This window comes from Choloepus didactylus, chromosome 13 (assembly GCF_015220235.1).
Source record: "Choloepus didactylus isolate mChoDid1 chromosome 13, mChoDid1.pri, whole genome shotgun sequence".
Classification (NCBI taxonomy): Eukaryota; Metazoa; Chordata; class Mammalia; order Pilosa; family Megalonychidae; genus Choloepus; species Choloepus didactylus.
In genome coordinates this window covers 14,984,191-14,999,198 of record NC_051319.1, presented here as the reverse complement: position 1 = coordinate 14,999,198, position 15,008 = coordinate 14,984,191, and the positions used below count along the sequence as shown (strand labels likewise).

Here is a 15,008-nt window from a genome sequence, read left to right as displayed (position 1 = left end):
TATTCAGTATCTGGTTTCCCTGTGGGTGTGTCTTAGAAAATTGCTCCACCCTTTGATGCCTCAGGTCACTGTGCTTTTCTGCCCAGCAGGTGACGCCTGTTAGCCTATAATTCTTGACTGGTGTGAGGAGGTATGGCTGTGTTCCCCCAGGCTCTGGGGTCTGGTTCTGAATGGAAAGGGCCCCACCCCTTTCCTCCTAGAGAAGACAGAACCCCCAGGTGGAGGTCATTAGCATTTCAATGGTCTCTCTCTCTCTCTGCTTGTGCTGTCTCCGCCCTTCCCCCAGTCACAGCCCTGGAAACTTAAAATGACTGGGGCTTTCTCCACTGAGCCAAAAAAGAAACAGATAGTCCCCTTCAGACCCAGTGAAGGCGACCCTCCGGCTCTCCCAGGTCAGTCGTCACCCAAAGCCTCTGTCTGTTTTTTGGGGCTGTGTACCTGTAGTGAGCAGTTCACACTCGCTACTTAAAACCCCAGTTGGAGCTCAGCTGAGCCGTATTCGCTTGCTAGGAGAGAGCTTCTCTCTGGCACCACGCGGCTTTGCAGCTTGGGCTATGGGGGAGGGGGTCTCCTGACCTGGTTCCGCAGGTTTTACTTACAGATTTTATGCTGTGTTCTCGGGCATTCCTCCCAATTCAGGTTGGTGTGTGATGAGTGGATGGTCTCGTTTGTCCCCCTGCAGTTATTCTGGATTATTTACTAGTTGTTTCTGGTTTTTTGTAGTTGTTCCAGGGGGACTACTTAGCTTCCACTCCTCTCTATGTCGCCATCTTGCCCGAGTCTCCTCCCTCATTTTTGAAGGACAGCTTCGCCGGATATAGAATTCTTGGTTGATAGTTCCTCTCCTTCAATATCTTACATATATCATACCACTGCCTTCTTGCCTCCATGTTTTCTACTGAGAAATCTGCACATAGTCTTATAGAGCTTCCCTTGTACATGATGGATCACTTTTCTCTTGCTGCTTTCAGAATTCTCTGTCTTTGACATTTGATAATGTGATTATTAAGTGTCTTGACGTAGATCTATTTGGATCTATTTTGTTTGAGGCACGCTGTGCTTCTTTGATCTGTAATTTTATCTTTCATAAGAGATGGGAAATTTTCAGTGATTATTTCCTCCGTTATTCTTTCTGCCCCTTTTCCCTTTTCTTGTCCTTCTGGGACATGTGCTTCATGTTGTCATTCAGTTCCCTAAGATACTGCTCATATTTTTTCATTCTTTTCCCTATCTGCTCTTTTATGTGTAGGATTTCAGCTGTCCTGGCCTCCAGTTCATGAATTTTTTCTTCTGCCTCTTTAAATCTGCTGTTGTATGTCTCCATTTTGTTTTTTTTATCTCTTGTATTGTGCCTTTCATTCCCATCAGTTCTGCCAATTGTTTTTTCACACTTTCGATTTCTTCCTTATGTTCGCCCAGTATCTTGTTTATATCCTTTATCTCTTTTGCCATATCTTCCCTCAACTGTTGATTTGATTTTTGGATTGATTTAGGAGATTTGTTTGATTAATAATTGGTTGTTTCAATTCCTGTATCTTAGTTGAAGTGTAAGTTTGTTCCTTTGACTGGGCCATAGCTTTGTTTCTCCTAAGGTGACTGAAAATTTTTTGTTCTCTTGGCATCTGGTTTCCTTGATTACCCCAATCAGAGTTTCCCAGACCAGATAGGCCCAGGTCTCAGAAGTTAAGATGTAATCAGTATCAAGTGTCCCTGAGAAGCAGGTTGTCTGTTTCCTGTGAGGCCTCTGGACTCAGTGCTTTTCCTATCATGCCCACCAAGTGGCATTTTTCAGCCTGTAGCTCCTCACCAGCATAAAGAGGTGTGGTCCCTTTTATTCAGTTGGCCCAGTCCTAGTCAAGGGGCCAAGGTTGTCAGAAGCCAAGCTTAAGTTGTTTTTGGTTTGTTTGTTTTCCCCCGGGCACTTGGGTCTGAGTTCCCTGAGGGAGGGCAGCCACTTTAGCTGGGCCCCACCCCCCTTTTCTTAGGGAAGGTACACCTTTTGGGGAGTTATCTTCTACACTTGAATTCCTCCTTTGTCTCTCTGATTCTCTTACTTCCACCCTTGTCTGGGTCAAGGGCTAACAATTGAAAATGCCTGAGGCTTTCTCTAATGAACTGCTTAGAATGAGAGAATGAAAGAAAAGGAAAAAGAGCAAAAGCCCCTTTTCAGAGCCAGTCTCCAGCCCTTCAGTTTCACCAGTCAGCTGGAGTTTGTATCCAGTTCTCTGTGCCCCCTTTTTTGGGACATAGCCATTTTCCAGTATGCTGAGCTCAGCCATCTCCAAAAGCCTCTGGTTTTATTTAGTTGTGTGTGTGTGTATGTATATATACTTTTTATTTATTTATATTTTTCCTTCAGCCCTGCCTCCTCTCTGCCAGGAGGAACCACAGATTCCTGTTTGCTCAGGGCTTATCTGTGCTTGTAGGTTGTATTCAATAGTTTGAATTTGTTAAATTAAAACCACAGTTGGAGCTTGGTTGAGCTACATTCCCTTGCTCTCGGCAGGAACTGCCTCTTTCTCCCACAGCCTGCCATGCCAGAGGAAGGGGCTCTGGTCCGCAGTTTTTACACTGCAATCTCAGCCATTCCACCTATTCCTGACTGGTGTTTGATGTGTGAACACTTATGGATGCCCCCCATCAGGTTTTCCAGACTATTCATTAGTTGTTCCTGGCTATTTACTAGTTGATCTAGAGGACTAACTAAATTCCACACCTCTGTGTGCCACCATCTTCTTGTTTCCTCTAACCTTTTTTCCCAAGAGGCTTTTCTGCCTCTTGTTATGTATGTTAGTACATCCCACCCTGGGGAGCCAGATGGGGTCAATGTTCAAGAAGGTCCATTTTTTTTAATCTCCCCCCCTTAGGTGGTCTAGCAAACAGAGACTGGATTGAGTATATGCACCTCTTGCCAACCGTTCTGCCACAGTCTCTTTTATTTCCTGGGGGCCATTTTGGTATACATGCACTTGCCAGCCACTTGTGTTCCACCCTGGGTCTCTGTGACTGCATTTGTGTGGGGTTCTAAGTTACTGCTGTGAGTGGCTCTGTTTTCTGTATCCACTCCTGTATCCACTTCTGTATCCATGCTGCCTCTGTGACTCTTAAGCTGCGCATGAGTGAGAGGGAGAGGTCCGGACTGGCAGGTCTGGGTCATAAATCTACCCATTTTGGCTTCTTTTTTTTTTTCTTTTTCTTTTTCTTCGATTCAGCATTTGTGGAGTCCTTCTCCAGTCTCTATCACCCTCCCGTGTTCCAAGCAAGTGGGATTTGTGCTTGTATTGGTTTCTGAAGGGAGACTTTTCTAGGGGATGTCTTACATCACCATGTTGATGGCATTACTTGGGATGTACTATTAGTACTTCCTGACCTTGCTGGTAAAAGTATCCTTTTTTGTATGGGTAAAGATGAAGCTATCATCCCCAATTAGCTTGGAATGCTGGATTGTGCCCCAGAACAGGGATGGGCTACAGGAAGCCAGTCACTCTCTCACCTGGCTTGCCTTACTTGTTGGGAAGAGGGGGGCAGGGGTAGCCTCCTAGCATTATGCTGTAGAACTGAGCTGGATGAATAATGACTGGGTCTCAGACTATCTTAGTTGGGTCTGTGGCCCAGACCTCTGAGTCACAGGGCAGACCTGATATGGATAGATAACCCTGTGTGATTTTTTCCATTTTTTTCAGAGAAATGTAAGGAGGGGAATGGATGTTTGATAGCAGTTAGATGGTCTCCTGCTGTGTTCCTAAATGAGTTAATGACTGTTTCAGAGTCAGAAAGAATTTGAACTTTTGACCTTGGTTAACTGTGACACCCATCAGGTTTATTGTTGAATTTAAACAAAATTGTGATATCTTATGAAAATTAAGTGTTGATTCAGTAAACATTGAGTACCTGATCCTAAGTGTCAGAAAGTGTGCTGAATATGGCAGACACCAAGAGGAATAAAGCTTCCCTGCCCTCAAGGGGCACAGGGTCCTGTTGGGGAACTGCTTTATCTTCACAGCCTAGAATAGCATCCAGCACATAGTAGGTAACTCAGTAAATTGTTCTTGAATAAATACACAAAAATAACATAACATGTTAAAGAACTGAAGAAGAGGGATGTCCATGAAGCACAAAAATAACAACATTCTGGCAGGAAGTACTGACAGATGTTTCAGGTAGAGGTGACACCTGAACTGGGATGTAGCGGATATTTCCAGGTGGATGAGGGCTCAAGTGTAGTGTGGTCAGATTCATTGAACATCACTGACCTGTAAGTGCTTAAAGCCTACGAAATTCTACACCATCCTATTCGTTTGTCCCTGCCATGGCTGTTCACTGATGCACTGGACATGGGGATGAGCACATAGTGTGCACTCAGTGGACGTTCCTTAGGAATTACTAATTGGAGCCCAAGTTTATCAAAAGCTACTTTCAACAGAGCTCCTATCATTTGCCTGATGGCAACTCACCATGCAGACACATTGGGATATTGCATAGCTTTAGAATGAGCTTCTTGATTATGACTCAGTGGAGGCCAAGTGTTGGCCTCTTTGCAGGTTGCTGTTGCAGTGGTAGATGGCCTTGTCTTTTGTTCCTGTCCTTAGAGAATTTCCTTTGCAGACCGAGGGTCTAGTCAGGCTTTACTATTTAGACTGGAAGCCTGTCTGAAGAGGAAGTAGGAGTGCTGTCTGAAGACTCACTTGTTCAAACAGTTATTCTGTAAAATGGGAGCCAGCCGATAGTTCTCACACTTTTCAGGCCAGAAAAAATGGCTTTCTTCTGTACAAATATGGTGGGTGACCTACAAAAGATAAGAAATCTTGATTCCAGTCTTTTTGCCAGCAAGTAATGACTGATCTTCAGGGAAAGAGGCGGCACTAAAAAGGCCAGGGAAAGCTGTGAAATAGCACTGAGCCTTTTCTCGCTTCCTTCACAAGCTGAAGAGCTGTGGTTCAGATTGGCTTCCCTATTCTTAGCATCCTATACTCCTACGTGTGGGTTGGTCATATTCAGACCAAGTAAAATAGTATTCTTCAGCAACTCCTAGTCTTTCCAGACTCCTAGTCTTTCCAGAATTGGGGGCTTGGCAGGACTATGGAGATGTTTTCCTGTCTACCTAAGGGATTAAAACTTATATTTGATATTGTATTATTTGATTCTAGGGAAGTAGCAAGAAAATGACCCAAGATACATAATTTTTGTTTCTGGTCTGGCCACAGTGGGTGCTGAATGCTGCACAGAAAATAGGACCATAACTTTACTCTTCTGGATGGGGCTGGAGGTGTTGCAGTTGACAGTAGGAGAAGGGGCTCTGGGAAGTGTTTTATTCATTTCTTTAGCACCTTCTGTGTCCTAGGCTCTGGGAACACCCCTCACGGAGCTCATCGTCTAATTATTTGAGTTAAAAATGCAAACCACATGTTTAGGTTCTCCATAGAGACTCTGAAATTCCTGTGTCGAAAGATAGAATTTCTGGGAATCCAGGGTTGTGGCCATGGTGGTGGAGGGATATTACTAACATAGGAGAGGGGCAAGGGAGTTGTGGGTATGGGGCCAGCTGGAGCTGACTGATCTGAGAGGGCCTGCAGCATATGGTGCTTGTCAGGGAGGTTTTCAGGGCTCAGTCTCTGGTTTGTGGTGGTAACTGTAGGGTAGTCCCAGTGACTGACCATTAGTTTCTTTTCACTTACTATATATTTTTTTCTTCTCCAGATAAGGTTGAGTCAACCCCCAAGGATGACCCTAGGTCAGCAGATGCTGGCATCATCTAACCCTCTTGGTACAGTGAGCTGGGAGGCTGTCAGCAAAAAAGAAGATAGGACTGGAAAAAAAGCAAATGCTCACTGACCTATCTTAATTTCTCCATCACCCTCCAGAAAACACACACACACATGCATGCCCCCAAACAACAGTGCAATGGGGCAGTAAGGCAAAGTGATGGAAAGGCCCCGGAGACCACTTAGAAGCTAACTTCAGGAAGTGCTTTTTTAATAGCTGCAGAAGGAAATCAGACTATTTTCTGGCTCCTAGGTCAAACTCAACCCAGAGCCATCTCACCTTCCTTTTGGTCCCTGGACATAACCCTTGACCAAGGTCCATCCAAATTGAGAACTAGGAAAACCATGCCAAGTTTGAAACAAACTTGGTTGTGTCTCACATGCTCATTTGTGAAGTCATCAATTTAAATTCTCTTTCAAGAACTGTTATTATCAAGCCCATCTGGAAGTTCAGGCACAAGTTTGCTTCTTAAACCCTGGGACTCTCAGACCTAGAAAAGGGCAGTGTGGCTGGATAAGCCAAAAGCCAAGGGTCTCCATTTTCTTTCTTGCAGACACATTTCATTTTTATTGGTTGATATTTGCTGAAGAGTTGTTTTACTGTTTTTCCCCCAGAGGCATGATGGTTCAGAAATATTTTGTTACAAAACAAGTTTTATTAACTTTGAATAAAGTTTTTTCAAGCATCTACTATATACCAGGCACTATTCTGGCCACTGCTTTTATAGAAGTAAAGCAAATATATAAAGATCCTTGCCCTCATGGGGATTTAAAATCTAGGATGGAGACAGATAATAATCAAAAATATGAAATGGCTTTTTGTGGGTAAAAACACTGTCAAATGTTGAGTTTCATATGACTCAAACTAATATGTAATATGTTAGTAATAAGTGAGGTAGAGGAGTTGAAATTTTAGAGTGACACAGAAGCCCACACTGAGAAGGTAACATTTGACTGATCATGACCTGACAGCTCTCTGGAAGAAGTGTTGCAGGTGGAAGGAATGTCAAGTGCAAAGGCCCAAGCATGCTTGGTGAGTACAAGGAAGAGGCCAGTGTGGCTGGAGGAGAAAGGCAGGAGGCGAGCAGAGATATACAGGGAGCCAGAGCACATAGGGCCTTCAAGGTCAGAGAAAGTAATTTGTATTTTACTTTTAGAAATGAGAAATCTTTGTGGACTTTTTCTCCATAATTTTATTAAGGAGGAAAAAGAATCTGCTGAGATGATATCTGTGCCAGGCCAATGGATGCTTGTAGGGACCAGGAGCCACTGCCGGTGCGGGGGGGGGGGGGGGGGCGGCAGTGCTGGGCTGATTAATGACCTTGCCTCCCTGCTCAGGACCTCTTGAGGTGAGAACTGAGAGGACTACCTGAGTCACTAAACTTCCTGGAGTCCTTTGGTAGAAGAGGCTTTTTCTAAAGACCCAGAGAAAATGAGAAATGTGGATAGCTTTTCTTTTCTTTCTTTTTAAAATTTTGGCTTATCTGAAGCCCCACAGAGACACATTGTTTTGTGTCTCACAGTCAGACATAAACCTTATGTATTCATGGCATCACCCATGTTAATGACAACACTGATGAATGCTAGGAGGAAAGGTCCACTCTGGCCCATCCGCTGTTCCACCAGCAGGGAGGGTGGACTGTGGTAACTTCTTTCCACTGCCCCATGAGAATTTGAATAAGGTCCTCTTGTGTTTGTCTACATTGACTGCCTGGGTTGAGAGCAGGTGGTTTCAGCACACATGGCATCCACTGGGACTTGCAGACATACCACAGCTCACTTTTTATTACCCTCCTATGTGGACTTCCCTGGGGGTTTATAAATATTTAAACTGAGGCTTTCAGCAAACTCATAAGCACAGCAGGCAACCTTACATGATAGGCAACGTCTCCCTGCTATACTTACTCACAAATGGGTTGGGTCAGTAGCAGCCACAAAATTCCTGAGGTGGCCTGTGGCACCTCAGCAATCCCATCTGAGCTGTTAGAAATGGGAACACTTAAGAGAGCTAAGGAGAAGTACTGGAGCATGAACTCCATGCTTTCTGTCTCCTGGACCTAATATATTAAAATGAATTCATATTACAGTGTTACTGGGCTTGTTGAAGCCATGTAATACAAACAAAGTGTGCAATTAATATTTAATTGGAGACACAGTTCAAATATGAACAACTTGTTTTTTTAAGGGAGAGCAGCTGATGCTCCCTTGCCTGGGGCCTACTCTTGGAGGCTACATGTAAGAGAGGCCACCAGCAATGGTGCCTCATTGAGGCGCCTGGTGTGGTAACTTCAGGAGAGAACTACCAAGATCCCCTAAAACCCATTTGTCAGTCCCTCAAATCTACTCCTCTTTACCCAAGGATAGGTGAGATTTCTTAGGGGAAATGGTGGGGTTGCAGATAGGATTTAACTGGGTCTTAGGCATAGTAAAAAGAATTGGCTAAATCCTTTTAGGTCTCCTTAGTTGAGTAAACTTCTTTGTAGATGGAGAGAAGTTTCTTCTTTCAAGGGTAGCCTGGTGTCCTCCCTTCTCCACACATTAGTATACCTTTCAAAATATGCCCTCAAAAAGTTGCTGATCTGCTTATTCATAATTTTAAACTTGTTTATCCATGGAGGGCTCTATGTCAGGCTGCTAGTGTATGTTCCAGTTTTTGTGTTGTTAAGGTGTAGAAAATATGAGTTAAGGATTAGTCCCATTTTCTGGGTGAGGAATCAGACTTAGGTTAAACTTTTCTAAGGTTAGCCAGCTCATAGACGGCAGGGCCTGGATTCAAACATCTATCTTACTTCAAAACCAGAGCTCTTAATTTACAGGTGAACTACCTCTTAATTTAGTGAGTCTTTGCCATGGTCCATCATTTTGCTTGTTTGTGTTCTAATCTAATGCGAGACCTTAAGGGCTTTTCTGCTACATGATTGCTAGCCTTTGACTTTGCTGCAGAGACCCAACCCAAGATCACTGGTTCAGGACTTTCCAAATTCCAGAGTACCAGTACATTCTCCACTGGCTGCCTTTATCTTTGGGGGAACTGGCTCCTGTTCCCAGTAATTTCTAATCACATCTCTCTGGAATGCCTCATTCTGCTGCTCCACTCCGGCTTCACTTACACTTCCCCACTCTGGATCACATTTCCCTAGCTGCATACCCCTGTTCCCATACTCAGACCTATGGAAAAATAAAGGGTTGCAGGGTTAGAAAGACATTTTTTTTCCTTCAGAGAGTGAACATATGAACGTATTCTCTCTACTCACCCCTAAGGCCATTAACTGAATTGAGCAGTGGGATTAATTTGAGGTAGGGGAGAATGAGACCCAATAACTACCCTAGTAGTGAACTCCCACACTGTGCTGGGAGATGTCGTTATAGGATGAAGACAACTCTGAAAGTTGTGAGCAGAGTGACTCAGCTCTGAAGCCAGATGACTTGAAAACACTGTCCTCAACCTTCCTGCAGACCTCATACTCCAACAAATTCAGTTATGTTCTCGAAAGGAAAGTTGCTGTAAGTGATCTGGAAGTGTCCAGGTAGGAAGAAAGACAGAACTTAGAGCCAAAATTAATTCATAAGGATAGAATTGCTATTCCAAGGTATCCGAAAAGCAGGATTTTGGGCAATGATTTAGTAATCTTAATTATATATGTGTGATTTTTCAGAAAAAAAAGATTTTTCCTGCCACACAGAATTAAGCCATCCTCCTCTTGCAGAATTTAGCAGGTGAAGGACCTTTAAAGAACACTTTCTACCAAGAAGGCTTTGTTGGGTAAGATTTGGGGGTATTAGGTTACCTTTGTCATTTCAGGATCCAGACTTCCTTACAAGAAGCTTCCGCTGTGCGAGTGGTAGCCAGGGCCGGGGTGAGCAGGTGAAGCCCTCAGTGTCCTCACTGTCAGGCTCAGCAAGGGCAGAGCTGGCACCTGAGAGTGAGCACCACCTTGGGTGCCTTGCTTGCCTCACCCTAGTTCTGGCCCTGGTGGTACCTCCTAACCCCTCAGGGCTGGGAGGAAAACTCTTAACTGCTGCATTCCAATTACACACTGAGCAGTAAAGCTGTGAAGAATAGAAAAACGGATATTTAGTATGACAGAACGGTAGGGTCAGCAGAATGGAAACAGAGCTTATTCCTGTCTTGCCTCTAGATAACAAATACTTATAGTTTTACAGTTTGTTTTTTATTATTCATGTAAATACAGAAATCTTTCTCCCAGGCATGCTGTAGGTTGCTGGTGAACATAATCAGACTCTTCATGGACTTATTTAAGGCATTAACAATCAGGTTAAGGCTGGGCTCCTTCATTCCCCCACCTCTTGCATTTAACCAGACCTACATCAGATGGTGCTGTATGAATTTTCTTAGACCAGGGGTTGGCAAACTTTTTTTCTGCAAAAGGCCAGATAGTAAATATGTTAGGTTTTGCAGGCCAGATAGTAAATATGTTAGGTTTTGCAGGCCATATGGTATGAAGCAACTATTCAATTATGCTCTTCTGGCACAAAAGCAGCCATAGGTGGTCCATAAATGAATGGTCATGGCTTCATTCCAATAAAACTTTATTTACAAAAACAGGCCCCAGGCCAGATTTGGCTTGAGGGAGGGTCTTAGTTTGCCAAGCTCTGCCTTAGACCAAAGGGGAAATGCTCACTGCAATGAGTTTTGAAAGAAGAAATGACAAGTTAGTTTGCTTTCTAGAAGAGAAGGTATTTGTAGGTTCACATAACAACATGTTTAAAAGTGGCTGAAGATATTTCTAATAATGTGATATCTTTTGATCAGGTCAGATTACTTACTTGGAACAGTCCTTAATTTTTTTTTTTTTTTAATTGCAGAACATATGTCCTTGCCTAAAGCCAGCAAATCCCAGGAACAGTTACAACAGATCTGTACAGTTACTTGCTTTTTTTAGAGCTACAGGAGTCTTCACCTGACTGGGTGGTTGTTTTATTTTCTGTCCTGCAGGTCTGTTCCTTATCCTCGGTTTGATATTCTACCCTGCTGGCTGGGGGTGCCAGAAGGCCATTGGCTACTGTGGACACTATGCATCTGCCTACAAGCCTGGAGACTGCTCCTTGGGCTGGGCCTTTTATACCGCCATTGGGGGAACGGTGCTCACCTTCGTCTGCGCTGTCTTCTCCGCACAAGCAGAAATTGCAACCTCCAGTGACAAAGTACAGGAAGAAATCGAAGAGGGGAAAAACCTTATCTGCCTCCTTTAGCTTGGAAGAGAAACATTAATGTCATTTTCTTCCTTGTGTAATCCTGTGAAACAATCCATCTCTCATTTCATTGTTTGAGTCAAGTGGGGAACTAGCCTTTATCTACCAAAGCCACATTCCACAGCCCCAGGCCTTAACAGGACCAACGAGAGGCAACATCCAGCTAAGCAGTTACTGAACAGGAGGGCTCAGTGCATAGTTTAAGGGACAGAAGATGAAAACAGTATATAAACCCTGACCTGTAGTTGACAATTCTGTCAGACTCCCATCTTCCCCAGGGCTCCTGAAGGATAAAAATCTAAATCCTTAAGGCAGTAGTTTCTCTCATAACAGAAGACACCTCTAGCCAGATTTGCAAGTTGTTTTGAGACATTTTTCTGCCACAAGGTTGTGTGTCTGTGAGCATCCCTGCCTCAGAAAGAGGTTTGGGGTTAGTGTTCTGTTTTCCGCTAATTCTTTCAACTTGTCTCAAGTGGAGACTGACATGAAGACGACAAACTTACTGGGGGTAGGATATCTGCTAAAGGGCATAGCAAGACATCCTGTTGTGGAACATATTCTAGGCTGAATTCCAGGTTAAGTGGATCAACTGAACTGTCACTCCAAGATTTCAGAAATTTGAGTCAAGAAAAAACTAAGGGCCTGTACAATCATACGAGGATAAAAGGAAAAATCCTGTTAATGAAATGAAGACAAATTCATTCCTTTTCCCAGCAACCAGGCTTGTGCCAATAATGGCCTAGTCAGTCTCCTCTTCCGCTGTAGATCACGTGTTTCTCCCAGTGCTAGGATTGTGCTTTGATGCCAAAGGAAACCTCACTCTTTCCTCATTCCAGAGACAAGAGGTCTCCAAGCCAGCTGTGGCTCATTCGGATGTTCACTGGGAAGACTTGCCAAAATTTCAGCACTTGTGGGAAGACCTTTTCCCACTGTTTGGTAACTGTGTTGCAGCTGCCGTATTTCTAACCCCAGCAACAGGAGAACGGCATTCTTCACTGAAAAAGAGAGCTAGGCAGGGAAGTTTTTCTATTACTGCTATTGATTCTGAGAGGAGACTGAAATAACATTAAATAGCAGCAATTGGTATGTTGCATCAAAGTCTTTCTTCCCAAGAAAGTAGAGTAGAGCATTAATGCAAAATTAAGAGCTAGACCAAGCTCAAAGCACCTGTCTGTACCTGTTTACAAAAAGAATTGAACACCACTATTAAAAAGGATTCAGGAACTTTTAACCTAGTTTCCATAAATTACCAATATAATTATTTCAGTGAGGAAAATGGTATTTAGCCACCTCAAATTTACTTCAGAATGATTAAAGCAGGCAGAAAGAACCTAGTCTGGCACTACAAGCTTCAGAATTGCAGAATGATTTAGAAGCGTTCCTTAGCAACTCAAGCAAGTAGAGTGGACCTGCCAGATTTCTGGAAGGATAAAAGTATAGAGGTCTCTTTGGGTTCATGAACCTGCTCACTTGAGGACTTTGTTTTGAAAGTTTAACAAATAACTACTAAGCACCTTCTAGGTTATGTGAAAGGTATTGTGTGCTAAATGCCACGAGGTAAGAACCGTGACTCAGGCTTGACAACCTTGCCCCAAGTGAGTCATTTTAAAGCAGTCAATCTAAAACCATGCAGAACAAATAATTGCTATATGTATATGGAATGGAGCAACTAAAGTATTGTTCAATTTGTCTTTAGGCCTATACCATCTTACCACACAGACAAGAGCTAAGTAAGAGCTGGGGGTGGGAGGTGGGTAGAACCAGATCTTAAGGAGTTCACCATTCTTGGACCAAAGTTTAGAGTAAGAAGCTATAAATCCTATGACTTTTTTTTTTTTTTTTTTAAGAAAAGGGGTAAATAGGTATCCTCATAGCAAACTACAGTAAAGGGCACAGGAAAAATTAACTGTGTCTCTAATAGCACATGGAAATAGGCTATGGGAACCACTGGACAGGCACCTGTACCTGATTATAATGTTCTAACAAAGTTAACTGATAAATCGAGAAAATCTCTGAACATGTCCATGATCATCCTTAATGACTGCTCTTTGGCTAAGGCAGTGGTACCCACAGATAAATCTGTTAACAGTCAGAAGTGAAAATGTGTCCTCTTAGCCAGAATAAACTTACCTGACAGTGTTTATCTCATTAGTTTGCTACAGAATACCAAAAAAACACATATAAAAAACCCCAAACCACTGAAACCTACCTAAACGCTGACTTATTAAGTAAGAGGAGATGGTTTTCTCTAACAGAGGATAAAAAGGTAATGTTGGGCCTTTTAAACTTTCACTCCATCAGATGGGTTTGGTTGGGAGGAATGAAATAATGAGACACAACATCTCTTTCCAACATCTAAAATCATACTACAGACTAAAAGCTCTCTTGCATAGCTATATAACAACCACTCAACATGAGGAACATGCTAGAAAGAAATTTGTAAAGCAATTAGACTGATTGTTGGCCCACACCTAATTTTCTAATAACTTTCTTTCAGCCACCTGATCACCTCATTCTAAAAATCTAATGTACTGGACCACTATTACTACCAGGAAGGTCTTATTTATTTTTGCCTGCATTTGTGCTTAAAGAAAGTTTCATAATGAGCTGAGTTTCTCAATGATTTCCAAAGAGGCAAAAATATTTGCTTTGGATTCTGTGGATTCTTTAAACCTGTGTGCTAATTCAACAATGTTGCATTAACTGTGTAAGGGTTCTTGTATAGTTTTCAAACATCTGTGGTGTGATGATCTTTGTTAAACATGTATTCTTTAAAGTGCCATAGTCTTTTTTTTTTATGTGTAGCATATTTAAAAATGTATATATATATAAAATACATACACAAGTCTGTATGAAAGATGTGCAATAACAAAGGTGTATGTTTTGTTTTTTTTTTTGGAAACTGGATAGGTGTCACTACAGAGATGTTTCTGTTTTGGCAAAGGAGAGTTACACACTTTTGCCTTCATGGCCTAGTCATTAACGCATAACAATTTTAATGCTACACAAATCTTATGTGAAGAAAAGACTGGTATGAAATAATTTTTTCCTGGGTCTAAATTAAAATAATCACTAGATTTATGTGAATGTCAAGCCAGCACGCCAGGCCCAGTTAATGCTAGTCTTTCATGTGAAATGTGAAGCTGCCACGTTGCCTTTTCTGTTAGTGTGGTAACTAGTAGTTGGTACATGATCACAAAGGAGCTATTTCTTGACATGCTTTTATAGGCCATGTTAATGCTAGACCACTATTTAAGGGCTAATCTCACACCCTTTTTAGCCATGAGAGTCTCGCTTAGAACAGACCTCTATGTGCAATAATGTGGCTCTTGGAAGTCCCTGGCCTGCATTTGTATTTGGGTGGCAATGGTTCCCAAGGGCCAAAGGAATTAAAGGCAAGACTGGGATTTCTTCTCAGACTGTGGTGAAGCTCCTTCCAAGGTTGGGGGTCATTAGGTGCTTTGGAGGAACTCAGCACTATATGAAATTCAACAGCCATTTGAGCCAATTATAAAACTGTTTTTACAGCTGATGGACTCAATTTGAGCCTTCAAATTTGTGGTTATCCTATTGTAAACTAAAACATTGTCTAGCATTGATTAGGTTTCTGTGCATATGTATGTTCACAACCTGCTCCCCACCTCCTCCCCAGATCTGAATTAAATCAAATTTTGCAAACTCATGCTGGTTCCTTCAAGTCTGAGTATTTTGGCTTCAAAATATTATTTTATCATGAAAATACCTAACAGTCAAAAGTTATTTTAACAACTAACTTATGTATAAATTTGATCATAGAAAAAAATATTTTCAGGTATTTTAAATTATTCCATTTACTAGTAACATGTATATATCCCTACCTTAGGGTAGCTTTAATCTGAAGGTAAATATATAATACTTCTTGGAAAAGAGTCAACATAATTATGAGTAGGAACAGAAAGCTTTCAAATACTATACAAATATTTAAAGTAAGGCTGTGAAATATGAAAATACTTCAGAATGATAAAAAGGTTTACGAACAGTGTTTTAAAAAAG

At 42.2% G+C, this 15,008-nt stretch overlaps 1 protein-coding gene across 4 annotated transcripts in view; it reads left to right on the top strand.

Moving 5' to 3' along the window:
- The window catches only part of LHFPL2 (LHFPL tetraspan subfamily member 2), a 187,505-nt gene extending 172,849 nt beyond the window's left edge, over nucleotides 1-14,656 (top strand). For all 4 annotated transcript variants that reach the window (XM_037801492.1, XM_037801490.1, XM_037801489.1 and 1 more), the window contains one exon: nucleotides 10,720-14,656. In XM_037801492.1, coding sequence (XP_037657420.1) covers nucleotides 10,720-10,976 — 257 coding nt within the window. In that variant the 3' untranslated portion in view covers nucleotides 10,977-14,656. The remainder of the gene's footprint in view (nucleotides 1-10,719) is intronic.
- The last annotated feature ends 352 nt before the right edge of the window (nucleotides 14,657-15,008 follow it).